The following is an 18360-nucleotide window of genomic DNA, read 5'->3' on the forward strand; positions in this document are numbered from 1 at the left end:
TTGGACTAGGCTACTTTGAAGCAAGGTAAGACATTCCTCATTATTTGAAGTTAAGTTCAGGTTTCAAACATTTATACAGCCTCAAGCTCCCATTTTAAAGTGGTGGGTGACCTGCTGATAGCCTGCCTACCGTTGACTATAGCCTATGCACTCATGGCAAATGTGTTTTAACTATGAGCTGAGATTGAGAAATAGTAGCTCTTTTTAATCATGGCCATCAAAACAATTCTTAACACGCAACTGCATTTAGAACTGTTATTTGTTGCGCAATGACTGGGCTCATAAAAGCACGTTTCACTCCAGTACCAGCTGGTCTCGCGCTGTCTGACAGCTGATAGGCCATTCCGCTCCTCAGACTAGACTAGCAAAAATACACACGAGCCAATTTAATTCCACTGAATTATGCAAATTAACCTAGACTGAAAAGCATGACCGGTCAAATGTACTTTTTGGCAGCTAACCGATTAGTGGTTAACCGTTAAGATCCCTAAGTCAGAACGTCACAAAAGGAATGAGTGTGTGTGCTACTTGCCCCAAAACTGAGCGTGGTGCACCAAGGCTGGCCCGGACTGAGACAGGCTGCATAACAAATGGCACCCTATTCCCTATATAGTGATACTACTACCCTATGGTCCTGGTCAAAAGTAGTACACTACATAGGGGAAAGGGTGCTATTTACTTGGAGGTCCTCCAAACACCTCCACATTACGCTGCTTGCACAATTATCAGAGGGAAACGCTCAGTTCTGCAGAGCTGCTCAAACCCCCGAGAGACAAGCTCCAGGTCTGTCTACTTCCATCTTCCCCCCTCATTGAAACCAACCAATGGCCTCTATCTCTCTCCTCCCTCCCTCTCTCTCCTCTCCCCTGGAGGGAGGGAGGGAGGGGACCTATTTCTGGGACATTAATCTGCAGCAGCGAGACAGACAGTGAGGAAGGAGGCTGCTGGGTTGGTTTCAACAGTGATCAGTAATACATTACTGCAGGCCCAGGATTAGATGACTCAAGCAAGGATGATATCCTACAGCAACACACAGTATGGGGCTCAAATGGCACCCTATTCCCTATTTAGTGCACTACTTTTGACCAGGACCTATCAAAAGTAGTGCACTATATAGAGACTAGGGTGCCATTTGGGCCGCCCAGAAACAACCAGGCAGGGGGGAAATAATGCAGATGCATGAAAATCTTTTGGCATCCTTGGGCAGGAATTCGTCTTTCAGGAAAGACGGCTGTGAGCTGAGTGTGATGCGACTTAAAGGTGTGAATAACTGGGGTTAGAATATTAATGCAGGCATGTAGTTCTACAGCAGAAACACTGAGACAAGTGTGTATACATCCATTCAGAGAGAAGGTGAGTGGTTTGTACTGACAGGAAAGGGCGAGTATCTCAGCAGCATCTCTTATTTATCTCTTGCTTTCCTTCCAGCTGACTTTATGAGAGAAGGTGACTGGATGGTACTAAGGGAGACACTATGAGGGGCATGGAGGAAACCACACCCACTCACCAACTAGTTCTTCAAGGGGCACAGACCTGCCCTACCAAATCAAATTTAATTGGTCACATACACATGGTTAGCAGATGTTATTGCGAATGTAGTGAAATACCCTGCCCTGGCACCAGTTTTTCACCTTGATAATTTTGCAAACACGCTGCAAAGGTCCCCAAATCAACATCTAATGCCTCTTCAACCAAAATGTTCAACTGAAGGCAAAAGCTTTTCGGTGGGAGAGGAAGGGACAGAGGTAATCCTAATATATGTTGAGTGTACAAAACATTAGGAACACCTTCCTAAAATCGAGTTGCACCCATTTTGCCCTCAGAACAGCCTCAATTTGTCGGGGCATGTACTCTACAAGGTGTCGAAAGCCTTCCACAGGGATGTTGTCCCACGTTGACTCCAATGCTTCCAACAGTCGTGTCAAGTTGGCTGGTAGTAGATCTCTACTCCGAATAGCTCGTTCCATCTCATCCCACAGATGCTCAATTGGATTGAGATCTGGTGACTGGGCAGGCCACTGCACTAAGCTGAATTCACTGTCATGTTCGTGGAACCATTCCTAGACAATCCTAGCCTTGTGGCATGGGGCATTATCCTGCAGAAAAAGTAAATTAGCAAATGGATACACTGCTGCCATGAAGGGATGCATCTAATTGGCAATGTTGTTCAGATATCCTGTGGCATTTAATTATTGCTCTACTTTTATCAAGGGGCCCAATGTGTGCCATGAAAACACATCCCACCACACCACCAGCCTACAATGTTGACATGCAGCATGATGGATGCATGTACTCATGTGGTTCTCCATACCCTAGTCCTCCCATCAGCGTGAAACAGCAGGAACTGGGATTCATCAGACCAGGCAATGTTTTTCCAATTTTCCAGTGTCATGCGTTTTCGTTCCTTAGCCCACTGCAACTGCAGTTTCTTGTTTTTTTGCTCAAAGTAGTGGAACTCTGTAAGGTCGTCAGCTGCCATACCCCATTCGTGTCAAGGTACGACGAGTTGTGCATTCTTTTATAAGTCATTGGGCACCAATGTTGTACTGGACTGGCAGTTCAACTGTAGCCCGTCTGTTGCTCTGAACAATTCGTGGCAGCCTCCTTTTCTTTCATCAATGACCGTTTGACCACTGGCCTGCCGCTGTCTCCTCCCCTTCATCTACACTGATTGAAGTGGATTTAACAAGTGACATCAATAAGGGATCATAGCTTTCACCTGGATTCACCTGGTCAGTCTGTCATGGAAAGAGTAGGTTTTGTACACTCAGTGTATAATGGTAGGAGAAACACTGCCTGAGACGTAATATAAAGCATATACGCCACGGGGTAATACTAAGTTTCGTTCACATCTGCTTGTAGTTATAAACTGTGGAATATAGCACCATCACTCTTCCTGGCAAACATCCAACATCATGATGCGTTGCTACATTCTACCAGCTAAAGTACACTTGAGGTTCAAAAACAGAACAGGCTGCACCTGAAATGTGACAGTAAAATAAACGACACAATGAACTGAGCAGGACAAAAGGAAAAACTGGGGTACTGTTAAAACCCATCGAGAGAGAGAGAGAGAGAGAGAACTGGCTGACCTCGTCTTCTCTAGCTGCTGGGTGTGATTTGAGGGGAGGAGGGCTGAGGTGCTGGGTGTCAACCCTCCCCACAGCTGTTAGTTACTGAGTTAGGACACTGGCCTCTACAGACCAGACATGGGTTGATATATAAGATTTGTTTTCTTTGAATCGCATTTAATTTAGCCTGCCTGAGAGTGCCAGATTGGCGGGGTTTGCTCTGCCACTTTTGGGAGTATTGAATTAGGCAAGCTCAACCAAGCGTAGCTAAAAGCATTTGAAAGAAACTAAATAGTATCTGAACCCAGGTCAGCTCTCCAGACTGACAGACAGAGCATGTGTAACTAACAGTGCAGTACTCACTGGCTGCCTCCACCAGCTCCGGGTGCAGGATGTAGGGGATGAGAGGATCAGGAAGGTCAGCGAAGAAGGCCTTCAGAGCCCCCGCCACAGCATTCACAGCCACGTCCATCACTATCAGGTCCACACTGTGGTCTGCAGGGGGGAGAGAGAGAGGGACAGGGTTTGATTGGTGAGGGGGAGAAAGTTAACAGTACTCATAAAGCGTCTTTGGGTTTTAGAAAAACACAAAAAAATCATGTATTAATACTTATTATTATTATTAGAGAGAGGGAGCGAGTGAAGGAGAGCGGGGGAGTAAGAGAGAGCAGGAGAAGAAGAGAGAGGAGAGAGGAGGAAGAGGCCGAGAGAGAGAAAGCGCTAGTGAGGGCAGGACAGGGCCTAAGGTGAACTGACAGCTGTCAGAGTAGATCTCTCTCCCAGACAGCAGAAAGGGCAAGAGAGGGAGAAAAATGCACTTAATTCACAAATTCCTGTGGTGGAAAGAGAGAAGAGAAGAAGGAGAGAGAGGAAGAGAAATAGAGAGAGGGGCGGGTGAGACAGGAAGAAGAAGAGCGGGTGGAAGGAGGACTAATGGTTCCGGGCCAGCAGGCAGATTGATGCCCATAGTGTCTCTTTTGGGCAAACTGTGTCTCATGGATAGGAAGTCATTTGGCCACTCAGTGGAAGGAAGATTTTTTCCACCCAGCCCCTTTGCACAGCTCGATGGCTCAGATTGACTGGTATTGGATTTGAAAGATGGATGAAAACAAAAAGGGAAACGGGTCTTACAATGGGGCTACAGACGGGAGAAACTAAATCTATGGCCATCATTCCCCTCAGGGAAATACAACCAACCGATGGGCCTATGCAGTAATTCAATTCCAGACAGAAAATAAAAATGCAATTAATTGATTGCTTGTGTAAGTCAATTTGATCCGGTCCAGGTCAAATTGCACTATATATATACCAGTATTTTTCAAGCAAGCGAGAGAAGGGAGCAGAAGGATCTCTATGCAGCCTAGTGGTGACTATATCAACATCTACTCTAAATCATATTAAGCAACATACCCCATCCATCCCTAATTGGCAGGTTAATACAATCAGCCTTCCCCTGTGTGTTTTAAGACTCCCATTGATTCACAGTAAATCACTCAAATACTGTACCTAGTCCAGCTCTTTCATGGACAAACATCCATAATACTTGTGGCTGAATTTAAACAATTAGGAGGGAAATTTAAAGTCCTTGGGAACAGTCATTATTGGTTTTCTCAACCAATCCCTTTCCTTCTGACATCTTAATGAACCAGTTTGATTTAAATGTGTGTTCAGTTTATAAATAACAAGAGAAAAAGACTAAGGGCAAAAATGTCACGTGGGTATGAAGGGATCGGGAGACAGACGCAGGAATGCGTAATAGTTTTTTTTATTGTACCCAAATTACGGCGTGCCGTGTAAAGGCACGGGGACTAAACAAACACGTAACAAAAACACAGGGTTGATACCCAAACAAAAGAGCGAGGAGTACTTCCAATAAATAACACACGGGACGAGAGCCGTAATCATCTGCGCAATCCACAAGGGCACGAAAGCCCAAAACACACAGCACAGGTACTCACACGAACCAACGGACATTGTAACAATAATCGACAGGACAATGGTATTTTGAAGACGATAAGGGAAAAATGAGCTTTTAAAAGAGAAAATAATGTAAGAGCAGTTGACAGTTAAAGAGAATTGACAGTTGCAGACGTGTTTTACCTTGATCAAACTGCTTCTGAATATTGTCTTGATCAGTCTTGTTTCCACTCACACGATACAGGCCCTCTGTATTAAGTCCTGGAAGACAAAATAAGAGATATTTAGAGATATTATGAAGTAGAAAAAAACTGCCTACTAGGCTGACCTGCTATCAACATAGTTTGATTTCCACTGGGAAAAGGGTAGGAGTAGTCTAAAGCAGTTTTCCCTCCAGCAGTGATTTCAGATCAGAGAAAAATGTAAATGCAGACACAGCCACATTAAGCATGGCTGAACCATCTTACACACACACACACACACACACACACGTGTGTACGTTGACAGGGAGGAAGGGACAGACACAGTTAAAGCTTGTGGATCCTGAGGCCATGCTTTGAGGAGGCAGCAACAAGCAGCCTAGCGGCTACCCTGATCGGTTTTCCAGTTGTATGGATGTCCTCAGATCACACCAGCTGATCTGAGGACAGCGCTTGGGGAGCATCTAATCAGCTGCATAATAATGCAAGCTCTGTGGGTGTGTGTGTATAAGCAGTAAATGTGCACTCTGTCCGTGCTCGCTGCAATGACAAACTGCAGTGGGTGTGACCTTGCAGCACATACACTGAGCAGCAGCACTGAGGCAGTTCATACTATAGCCGGGCGCTCCCACTCACACACACACACAGTGTGGGCTTATATATTCCTGAGACGCTGTAACATGTCAGAGCAGGTCCTTTCTTACAGCACTCAAGGTGAGACTGATGTGATGACACACTGGGTTCATACTCTATAATACTGTAGCACAGCAGTACAGGTGCAGAGGAACAGGTAGGAGCTGAATTTCTTGCTCACCGGCAGCCAGATAAATGGCAGGTGGCAATCCAGGTGAATCACACACTGCACAGGACTGACTAGGCTCCGTCCCAAAGTCCCTATATAGTGCCCCAGAACCCATAGGGCCATTTGGGACACAGCTCTAGCTTAGTTATGACATTAATGTCTTATGGAAAGTATTCATTTCCTTTCCCAATTGGTCCTTGTGCAATTTGTGTGTGAGTCTGGTCGGCGGTGTAAGGCCCCTCCTGACACTGTCAGCAGATTGTAAGCTCACAGGCAGGGCAGGAGCATCAACACAAGCGTGCTACACACACACACACACACACAGAAAACACTGCACAAGAGCAGCACTGAGGACATTTCCATGGCATGATAAGATAGAGATAAGAGCTTCCATTTTATAGAGCGTAACACTGACTCCCACTGATTCCTGACTTATGCTCTGATTTCCTCTAAACACTCGTTCATGTGAAGATAATGTTTCCTGTAACCACCATTAGAAGCCATTTAAAAAGCCACTCAATGTAAGTTAGGATCTATTCTGAGAGGTGACCGAAGGCATGCTAAGACAGCGGTAAGCTAAATACCACAGTCTAATGACTTGCTCTACATCCAGTCCCTTCAGAAAGTATTCACACACCTTGACTTTCCACATTTTGTTATGTTAACTTCTTATGGCTTGGCGGCGCTATTTTCACGTCCGGTTGAAAAGTGTGCCCAAAGTAAACTGCCTGCTACTCAGGCCCAGAAGCTAAGATATGCATAGTATTAGTAGATTTGGATAGAAAACACTCTAACGTTTCTAAAACTGTTTGAATGATGTCTGTGAGTATAACAGAACTCATATGGCAGGCGAAAACCTGAGAAAAATCCAACCAGGAAGTGGGAAATCTGAGGTTTGCAGTATTTCAAGTGATTGCCTATCCAATATACAGTGTAAATTTGGTCCGATTGCACTTCCTAAGGCTTCCACTAGATGTCAACAGTCTTAGGAACGTTGTTTCAGGCTTCTACTGTGAAGGGAGAGAAAATACGAGCTGTTTGAATCGGGTCTGGCAGAAAGCCATTCGTTTAGTCACGCGCCGTAAGCGCGAGATCCGTTCCTTTTCATTTCTAAAGACAAAGAAATTGTCCGGTTGGAATATTATTGAAGATTTATGATAAAAACATCCTAAAGATTGATTCTATACATCGTTTGACATGTTTCTACGAACTGTAATAGAACGTTTTTGACTTTTCGTCTGGACTTAATGCGCGCGCCTTGTGCATTTGGATTACTGGACTAAACACGCAAACAAAAAGGAGGTATTTGGACAAATGATGGACTTTATCGAACAAAATTAACATTTATTGTGGAACTGGGATTCCTGGGAGTGCATTCCGATGAAGATCATCAAAGGTAAGTGAATATTTATAATGCTATTTCTGACTTTTGTTAACTCCACAACATGGCGGGTATCTGAGCGCTGTACTCAGATTATGTGCTTTTGCCATAAAGCTTTTTTGAAATCTGACACAGCGGTTGCATTAAGGAGAAGTATATATTTTAATTCTATGCATAACACTTGTATCTTTCATCAACGTTTATGATGAGTATTCCTGTAAATTGATGTGGCTCTCTGCAAAATCACTGGATGTTTTGGAGGCAAAACATTACTGAACATAACGCGCCAATGTAAACTGAGATTTTTGGATATGAACTTCATCGAACAAAACATACATGTATTGTGTAACATGAAGTCCTATGAGTGCCATCTGATGAAGATCATCAAAGGTTAGTGATTCATTTTATCTCTATTTCTGCTTTTTGTGACTCCTCTCTTTGGCTGGAAAATGGCTGTGTTTTTTGTGACTAGGCGCTGACCTAACATAATCGCATGGTATGCTTTCGTCGTAAAGTCTTTTTGAAATCGGACACTGTGGTGGGATTAACAACAAGTTTATCTTTAAAATGGTGTATAACACTTGTATGTTAGAGGAATTTTAATTATGAGATTTCTGTTGTTTGAATTTGGCGCCCTGCACTTTCACTGGCTGTTGTCAAATCGATCCCGTTAATGGATTTTCAGCCGTAAGAAGTTAATGGATTTGTAAAAATGTTTAAAAACATAATTCCACTTTGACATTATGGGTTATTGTGTGTAGGCCAGTGACAGAATATCTAAATGTAATCGATTTTAAATTCAGCCTGTAACGTTAAAATTTAAAAGCTGTAGGTATTCAACCCCTTTGTTATGGCAAGCCTAAATAAGTTCAGGAGTAAAATTGTGCTTAACAAATCACAAAATAAGTTGCATGGATTCACTCTGTGTGCAATAATGGTGTTTAACATGATATACAAATATTCCAAAACATGCAACCTGTTTGCAATAAGGCACTAAAGTAAAACAGCAAAAAAAATGTAACAAAGAAATGTACTTTATTCCTGAATAGAAAGCGTTATGTTTGGGGCAAATCCAACAACACACCCCTGAGTACCACTCTTCATATTTTCAAGCATGGTGGTGGCTGTATCATGTTATGGGCATGCTTGTCATCGACAAGGACTAGGGAGTTTTGTATGATAAAAATAAAACGGAATAGAGCTAAGTCCAGGCAAAATCCTAGAGGAAAACCTGGTTCAGTCTGCTTTCCAATAGACACTGGGAGACAAATTCACCTTTCATAACCTAAAACACAAGGTCAAATATACAATGGAGTTGCTTACCAAGACAACATTGCATGTTCCTGAGGGCTAAGCTACAGTTTTGACTTAAATCTGGTTGAAAATCTATGGCAAGACTTGAAAATGTCTGTCTAGCAATGATAACAACCAACTTGACAGAGCTTGAAGAATTTTGAAAATAATGTGCAAATATTGTACTATGCAGCTGTGCAAAGCTCTTAGAGACTTACCCAGAAAGACACTAATTGCTGTCAAAGGTGATTCTAACATGTATTGACTCAGGGGTGAATACTTATCTAATCAAGAGTTTTTCATTTTTACAAACGTTCACATTTTTCTTCCACTTTGACAGAGTATTTTATGTATATCGTTGACAAAAAAAATTACAATCAATTTTTATCCCACTTTGTAACAACAAAAAATGGAAAAAGTAAAGGGGAGTGAATACTTTCGAGAAGGCACTGTACATAGACACAGGTCTCAGTCATAGAAATAGAATGTAGCCTAATTGTTCTAGTCATTCTATTTCTATGGTCACAGCGCCTGTTAGTTCCACCCCACATCATGGCTTTTCTGACTGTTGCCATGCCATCGTTGAAACAACACTCACAGAAGAGTGTGACCCTGGTTTTAAGGAGAAACGGACCTCAAACTGTGGGACTGGCAAGCAAACAGTCCTGTCGAGCTGATATATGCACACGCCTCATGGTTGTAATTTAGACACCAGTTCATCTGTACCAGGATGCAGCTTTAGTTATTGCGTGTTAGTGTGTTAGTGTGTGTGTATGCCGACGGGTCGAGGCTTTTGACTGGACGTGACCCTTCCTGCTTTATTTAGTCGAATGACTGGGAGGAAGGTTGCAGCCAAAGACAATAAGAACAAAATGAACTCAAATGAGTGAGGGAGGGAAGTGCTACGGGGAAGTGATCCGAATTTAGATGTGTTCTACAAGCCGGATGTTCTATTGTCCTCCTCCCTAAATACTCTAACTCAGCACCACCATCTCCACCAACACTACACTCACTCTGTCTGGGTCTGGAAGTTGGAGCTAGCCTGGACCCAGATCTGTTTGTGCAGTCTTGTCAATGCCAACTCCTATGGAGTTTGCAGGTGCAAGACAGCAGAAATAGATCTGGGACCAGGCTAGTACAGAACATAGGCTCACCCTACAACTACAACTTCAGGAAATACCTGAGGAGACTGATGGCAGCACTGGAATCTTTGCATTTCAAAATCTGATTAAATGGAACCTCCAGCGGTAGATACATTTTTCTGATATCCTTTTGGATGGGTGTGACAGTTAGTTCCTCAGAAGTCATAACCCCATAGAAACTGTGGAACGATCCACTACAGTGTTCAGTTTAACTGCTGGACAGCTGCCAGGATCATTTTATTACCATGGCAACAATAAAATCCAATAACTGAATAAAAACCTCTTCCACCTGGCCTCTGGTTGTCCCATGATGACAGTCCAAAAAGGTCAGCAGTTAGCTAGTTATCAGATTTAACAGTGTTGTTGAACACAAAGATCGAGTTTAGGCTTAGATATGGTAACCTGCAGGCCAGGGATCATCAACTAGATTCAGCCACGTCGCCAATTTTTTTTCTTGAGCGGATGGTCAGGTGGCCAAAACATAATTACAAATAATTTGTAGACTGCAAATTGACCGCAAGAAGCCCTAACATATATGTTTGACTAAAACATTTTAATTCAAACCTTGCTTACATTTGTATATAATCATATATATTATGCATGGGAATACTTTTTGAACAGATTTGCTAAATTAAAATCACTTGGAGCTGATGCTAGTTGGGGAACCCTGCTGTAGGCAGTATTTCCCATAGTTTAATTTCCAGGCTAAATAACATTGAGGACCTCTGGCATCAAAATTGTCAATTGAAACCAAATAGAAGCCAAACTCTTCTAGGCAACAATGGCATGAGAAATATGCCGTGTTAAACCAGTCAGGTGGCAGAGCTGAGAGAGTTGAGAACTTCACCATCATTGCCCATCTTCACAATCCTCCTGACCTAATGCTATCCTACATCAGTATCTACAGTAGGCCATAGATTCCCATCCATATTCCACAAAAATAACAAAATAAACAGTGTTTTATTAAACCCATTGATCATGACAAGGACTAATTCAGTCAGAGAAATAAAAGAAGGAAGCTAATATCGCCAAAATGAACTTGACTGTTGTGGTGGTGAAATGTTCTGGTCGTTTGTAACTAGTACCTACTCTGTCTGAACTGGAGTCTAGGGCGCTATTCCATCTTCAGTGGAGGGAGATTGAGGCTCAGGCCAGTGCTTGCTTACTTCCCAAATGGCACCCTATTCCTTACATAGTGCACGGCTTTTGACAACAGCACAGAATAGTGCACTATGTAGGGAATAGGGTCTCATTTGGGATGCAGTGGTAACAGTAACTAACTACATTGTATTAAGAGACCAGAGCATCCTAGCCAACTCATACATTTCCAGCCTAGTGTATTAATAATTGTCCTTCCTTGCAGCCCTCTGTGCCCATAAATCACCAGCCCCATGCAATGCGGGAGGAAAGGAGATGGGACGGGTTTACTAGTCTGTATCCCAAATAGCCCACCCTATGGGCCGAGGTCAAAAGTAGTGCACTAGAAGGGTCTCCCGAGTGGCGCAGCGGTCTAAGGCACTGCATTGCAGTGCTAGAGGCGTCACTATAGACCCCGGTTCGATCCCAGGCTGTTTTAACCCGGGCGCAACCGGGAGACCTATGAGGCGGCGCACAATTGGCTCAGCGTCGGCCAGGTTAGCGGAGGGTTTGGCCGGCCGGGATGTCCTTGTCCCATCGCGCTCTAGCGACTCCTTGTGACAGGCCGGGCGCATGCACGCTGACTCCGGTCGCCAGCTGTATGGTGTTTTCTCCGACACATTGGTGCGGCTGGCTTCCGGGTTAAGTGAGCAGTGTGTCAAGAAGCATTGTGGCTTGGCAGGGTCATGTTTCAGAAGACGCATTGCGTCGACCTCCACCTCTCCTGAGTCCATACGGGAGTTGCAGCGATGGGACAAGACCGTAACTAACAATTGGATATCACGAAATTGGGGAGAAAAAGGGGTAAAAAAATGAAAACATTTAATAAAGAAAAGGAAATAGGTAGGCATTTGGGAGAAATACATAATACAGTAGGATACCATCGCTAACCATACTGAACAAAAATATAAAAATATGAAAAGTGTACCATGAGCTGAAATAAAAGATTCCAGAAATGTTTCATATGCACAAAAAGCTCATTTCCTCTAAAATGTTGTGCGCAAATTTGTTTACATCCCTGTTAGTGAGCATTTCTTCATTGCCAAAATAATCCATCCACCTGACAGGTGTGGCATATCAACAAGCGGATTAATACACAGGTGCACCTTGTGTTGAGGACAATAAAAGGCCACTCTAAAATTGTCTGTAATAAAGCCCTTTTGTGGGGGGAAACTAATTCTGATTGGCTGGGCCTGGCTTCCAAGTGACTGATTTCCTTCTATGAACTTTAAGCCAGCAGGCCAGGGTTTAAACAATTATACTGTAAACGTTGATGACAAGCTTAGGTAGATACTCTAGACAAGACACATAACTGCTCCTCTCTTCTCTGGGGCTGAGTGAGCACACTGACCCAGGGTTCATCCCAAATGGCACCCTATTCCCTATATAGTGCACTACCTTCATGCAGAGGCATTTGGGCCAGGAGTAAAAGAGTGAAGGATGAGCTCATAGACATCAAGCCCAGTTGGCAGAGCGGAGTCTGTCTGTGTATCGGTCTGTCTGTGGACATAAGGTGCCATCAAGAATGTGTACACCTAGAGCAGACAGTAAGAAGCAGCTCCCCTGGTACTCGAGAAGACCGAGGAGGCACGGCAACTGAGGCCTAACACTGCTACTACACTGACTAGAGGACAGTCATTAACATGAACTCCTTCTCACTCATCCCTCTCTACCTCCCTCCTCCTCTTCCAGTGCTGACTGGATTGTAGCCAGGCTGACTGTATTAACTGCCACACAGCATACCTGGGCAGAACCGGGCTAATTATGAGAGGAAGGAACAGAGACATAGGTATTGGAATCCATAATGACAAGTTTGACAAGCTGATCATGTTACCTAGGGTCACAAGAACACCTCGCGGAGAGAACATTCATTAAGTCTGTCGTTGGCGCATGTGTCGATACAGATAGGATGAAAAAAGGCAGCGATGCTCTCGGATCAGCTTTCTCCATTCAAATCCTACCTTAACATTAGTATTATTCCACAATTCTGACGACCAATCAGCTCCTAGACATACATTTTCCCCTATAGTTGAAGTCAGAAGTTTACATACACCTTAGCCAGATACATTTCAACTCAGTTTTTCACAATTCACGACATTTAATACTAGTAAAAATTCCCTGTCTTAGGTCAGTTGGGATCACCACTTTATTTTAAGAATGTGAAATGTCAGAATAATAGTAGAGAGAATAATTTATTTCATCTTTTATTTCTTTCATCACATTCCCAGTGGGTCAGAAGTTTACATACACTCAATTAGTATTTGGTAGCATTGCCTTTAAATTGTTTAACTTGGGTCAAACGTTTCGGGTAGCCTTCCACAAGCTTCCCACAATAAGTTGGGTGAATTTTGGCCCATTCATCCTGACAGAGCTGGTGTAACTGAGTCAGGTTTGTAGGCCTCCTTGCTTGCACACGCTTTTTAAGTTCCGCCCACATTTTCTATAGGATTGAGGTCAGGGCTTTGTGATGGCAACTCCAATACCTTGACTTTGTTGTCCTTAAGCCATTTTGCCACAACTTTGGAAGTATGCTTGGGGTCATTGTCCATTTGGAACACCCATTTGCGACCAAGCTTTAAATTCCTGACTGATGTTATGAGATGTTTCTTCAATATATCCACATAATTTTCCTGCCTCAAGATGCCATCTATTTTGTGAAATGCACCAGTTCCTCCTGCAGCAAAGCACCCCCACAACATGATGCTGCCACCCCCGTGCTTCACGGTTGGGATGGTGTTCTTCGGGCTTGCAAGCCTCCCCTTTTTTCCTCCAAACATAAATGGTCATTATGGCCAAACAGTTCTATTTTTGTTTCATCAGACCAGAGGACATTTCTCCAAAAAGTACTATCTTTGTCCCCATGTGCAGTTGCGAACCGTAGTCTGGCTTTTTTATGGCGGTTTTGGAGCAGTGGCTTCTTCATTGCTGAGCGGCCTTTCAGGTAATGTCGATATCGGACTCGTTTTACTGTGGATATAGATACTTTTGTACCCGTTTCCTCCAGCATCTGTAGTGCCATGCGGTCGGAGGCCAAGCAGCTGCCATACCAGGCAGTGATGCGACCCGTTAGGATGCTCTAAATGGTGCAGCTGTAGAACCTTTTGAGGATCTGAGGACCCATGCCAAATCTTTTCAGTCTCTTGAGGGGGAATAGGTTTTGTCGTGCCCTCTTCTCGACTGTCTTAGTGTGCTTGGACCATGTTAGTTTGCTGGTGATGTGGACACCAAGGAACTTGAAGCTCTCAACCTGCTATATATAAGGTCCCACAGTTGACAGTGCATGTCCGAACAAAAACCAAGCCATGAGGTCGAAGGAATTGTCCATAGAGCTCCGACACAGAATTGTGTCGAGATACTAACATTGAAGGTCCCCGAGAACACAGTGGCCTCCATCATTCTTAAGTGGAAGAAGTTTGGAACCACCAAGACTCTTTCTAGAGCTGGTCGCCCGGCCAAACTAAGCAATCGGGGTAGAAGGGCCTTGGTCAGGGAGGTGACCAAGAACCTGATGGTCACTCTGACAAAGCTCCAGAGTTCCTCTGTGGAGATGGGAGAACCTTCCAGAAGGACAACCATCTCTGCAGCACGCCACCAATCAGGCCTTTATGGTAGAGTGACCAGACGGAAGCCACTCCTTAGTAAAAGGCACATGACAGCCCGTTTGGACTTTGCCAAAAAGCATCTAAAGGACTCTCAGACCATGACAAACAAGATTCTCTGGTCTGATGAAACCAAGATTGAACTCTTTGGCCTGAACGCCAAGCGTCACGTTTGGAGCAAACCTGGCACCATCCCTACAGTGAAGCATGGTGGTGGAAGCATCATGCTGTGGGGATGTTTTTCAGTGGCAGGGACTGGGAGACTAGTCAGGATCGAGGGAAAGATGAACGGAGCAAAGTACAGAGAGATCCTTGATGAAAACCTGCTCCAGAGCACTCAGGACTTTAGATTGGGGCAAAGGTTCACCTTCCAACAGGACAACGACCCTAAGCACACAGCCAAGACAACGCAAGAGTGCCTTCGGGACAAGTTTCTGAATCTCCTTGAGTGGCCCAGCCAGAGTACGGACATGAACCTGATCAAACATCTCTGGAGAGACATGAAAATAGCTGTGCAGCGAAGCTCCACATCCAACCTGACAAAGCTTGAGAGGGTCTGCAGAGAATGGAAGAAACTCCCCAAATACAGGTGTGCCAAACTTGTAGCGTCATATCCAAGAACACTCGAGACTGTATCGCTTTCAAAGGTGCTAAAACAAAGTACTGAGTAAAGGGTCTGAATACTTATGTATAATGTGATATTTCAGTGTTTTTCTTATAAATTAGCAAAAATGTCTGAAACTGTTTTTGCTTTATCATTATGGGGTAATGTGTGTAGATTAGGGCTAGAGCCATTCCCCCCAGAAATGTCCGGAATTGCAGTTGCCTTGGTGGAAGCGTGGGTTAACATCTCACAGCAAGAACTGGCAAATCTGGTGCAGTCCATGAGGAGGAGATGCTCTGCAGTACTTAATGCTGCTGGTGGCTACACCAGATACTGACTGTTATTTTTTATTTTGACCCCCCCCTTTGTTCAGGGACACATTATTCAATTTCTGTTAGTCACATGTCTGTGGAACTTGTTCAGTTTATGTCTCAGTTGTTGAATCTGGTTATGTTCATACAAATATTTACACATGTTAAGTTTGCTGAAAATAAACACAGTTGACAGTGAGAGGACGTTTCTTTTTTTGCTGAGTTTATAGTTGATATATCTGTGCATGTGACAGTAAATGAGAAAGATGTACATCACTTTCCCTACACCCACCTGCCCCTTTCCCTTTTGTTTCCTCTCGCTCTCGTTCTCTTCTCTCACCAGGGACAGCAGCAGCAGAGCAAAGCTACATTAGTTGCCTTATTGTAAAAGATTAACAGCTGCGAGGCCCAGTAAAAATCCTGGCCTGAATATAATGAGATAAATGTGATGGATTATGCCAGCAACAAAAACAGGCTTGTAATAAGAATTCGGTTTAAAGTTTAACTAATAGGAACACAGTGTATATGATAAGGCCGTGCTGATATTCTACTCTTAAAAATTGACTTTTTCAGGCTTTGATGACATCAGCCAAAAATATTGATGGTGATGACACATTGGAACAGCTAGCTACCTACATTCTTTTAATAAAACTTTTTCAATACTTTTCGTTTTTGCTGGCAGCCTAGAAAATGTTTCTGAAAAGTACCAAGTATATGCTCACACACACACACACAGGCTAATCACGCTAGGAGTGTTAGAGAGGCTTAACACAATGATCCGCTCATTCAAACACTTCACTCCAGCAGCCCTGAGAAGTATTAATACCTAAGGTGTAGTAGCTACGCTGGTTAACGCTGTCATACTAACGACGTTGTGATGTGGGGAGGATTACAAGCCAAGCCACTATGCCAGCGCCGATCAACTGCCAGCCTAGAGCCATGAAAACTGTTACATAAACAAGAAGTAATGTCCTATGGTGTGTGTCAGTAGTGCATTACTCAGGGTAATTTGACCCTGGTTACCATACCAACAGTTAAGTGTTGATAAACAGAAAAGAGGAACTCTTCTGAGCTCCTTGCTATGGGGTGGGTAGGGCTGGCTGATGGTTGATGGAACCAGTACAGTGTTTAGGGCCTGTTGGCAGAGAGTGTTCTGTTCAGGCTGTGTTGTGTTGTTCTTCCATTGTGAGGCTGATGTGACATGACTGCCAGCAGAAGAGGAAGGGGAGGGCCACCCCTGGTGCCTGTGGTGGGGACTCACTAGGGAGGGTCGGTGGCACTGGCAGGCAGCTCAGAACAGGGTCATGTTGCGTAGTGAGAAAACGTTTGGAATCGGAGTGAAACAGGACGGCACTACCTAAGCTTTTCCAATAAGAATACAGATTTTTGTTTTGCGTTGCAAACACTGTGTTCTACTGAACAAGACCCAGGCCTGCTGTTATACACAGACCCCAAAACACTGGGGCCTCTTAGGGCCAGCACCAGGCAAGATGAGGTGGAGGAGGAAGAGGTGGAGGAGGAGGTGGAAAAGGAAGAAGAGCAAGAGGCGTAGGATGAAGAAGAGTGCTTAATACCACCCAGCCCAGCCTGCTTGCAGCCACAGCTAGAGAAGAACAGGACCTGATGTGTGTCGAGTCGACAGCTCTGTCATATCCAACTCACTCAAGCTCCCTCTGTGACATCCTCTGGCCCCAGACTGAGGGGAGAGAGCGGAGCAGAGCAAGCTGCCAAAGGGAATAACAGGACTTTGTCTTGTTCAACATGGACCGCTAAGCGTTCGCCCCGTCCGTGGAGACCTTGAAAAAGGAGTCTGCCACATCATCACAGAATTCCCCAGTTGCAGCTGGCCTCCAGCAAGGTGCTTGAGTCACAACGGTCAGGGGAGTGGAGCAGGAAGAGTAGAACACAACAGCAGCACAGCAGAGGTCAGACCCTCAGTTCCAGTATTGCTGTAGAAAGAGAAGAGCGTGTCCCAAAGTCCCATGCATAACTGATTGTTGTTTGTGTGAACTGACGAATCATTCAGTCAGTCTGGAGGGACACAGATCCCCATTGTCATGGGGGGGGGGGGGGGGGGGTGTAAGTGATTCATAGTTCATCTGACTGGAGGGGAGAGAGCCAGGCAGTTGGTAGTTAGAGGCACATCACAGGGCAGAGCCATGCCCCAGAGGCTGCTAGCTGGAGCACAGGGCCTGCCATGTCATGCCCAACCCCACAAGGCAAAGTCATGCCCCAGTAGTACACAGCACAGGGCCACAGGGCCTGCAATGACACCCATCCACCCCGAAACTACTGCTGGAGCTGGATTGAAAAGAGGCTTGACTAATACTGTACATCTGATCATGGCCATACTACTGCACCTCCACCCAGCTCTGAGCTTTCCCCCTGGGCCTGGCTCACTGAGGCCCTGGCTAAAAGCTCCTGCCTGGATTGACCTTAACAAATCACCTGAACAACAGGCTGTGACTGACCTCAGGGCAATATACACACACACACACAGACGGAGACAGAGAAAGAAAGAGATGGCAACACTTCAATGCAGTATCACAGCTCACCAGAGATGACACTTCAAAAGAACAAGGGAAAGATGATTAATTATGGCCGCTACTGTTACTGTCGCAGTACCACCTTATCCCTCCCTCTCAACTGACACTCAGAAAAAGACTTCAACAAAACAAAGGTAATAAACACATACAAACAAACCTAGATAAGAATAGAAGAGGCCTAATCAAAGTTAGAATACGTCAACAAATCTTTGACTTTTTCCTACTCAATATTGACTGTAGTACAGTGAGTATTCTCGAGAGCGAGATCCGTTTCCTCGTCTTGGTTGACATTGACGGCTAGCGCGTGTAACTCAAACTAGCATGGCTGGCGCCTGACAATCATTGGCCCATTGAGGA

At 44.4% G+C, this 18360-nt stretch overlaps 1 protein-coding gene across 1 annotated transcript in view; it reads right to left on the minus strand.

The window, feature by feature from the left end:
• The window catches only part of LOC139553311 (rho GTPase-activating protein 5-like), a 38765-nt gene that overhangs the window by 7431 nt on the left and 12974 nt on the right, over positions 1-18360 (minus strand). Inside the window, exons 4-5 of the mRNA XM_071365510.1 lie at positions 5172-5249; positions 3435-3566 (exon numbers count right to left, since the gene is read on the minus strand). Of these exons, the coding sequence (XP_071221611.1) occupies positions 3435-3566; positions 5172-5249 (210 nt within the window). The remainder of the gene's footprint in view (positions 1-3434; positions 3567-5171; positions 5250-18360) is intronic.

This window comes from Salvelinus alpinus, chromosome 25 (genome assembly GCF_045679555.1).
Source record: "Salvelinus alpinus chromosome 25, SLU_Salpinus.1, whole genome shotgun sequence".
NCBI lineage: Eukaryota > Metazoa > Chordata > Actinopteri > Salmoniformes > Salmonidae > Salvelinus > Salvelinus alpinus.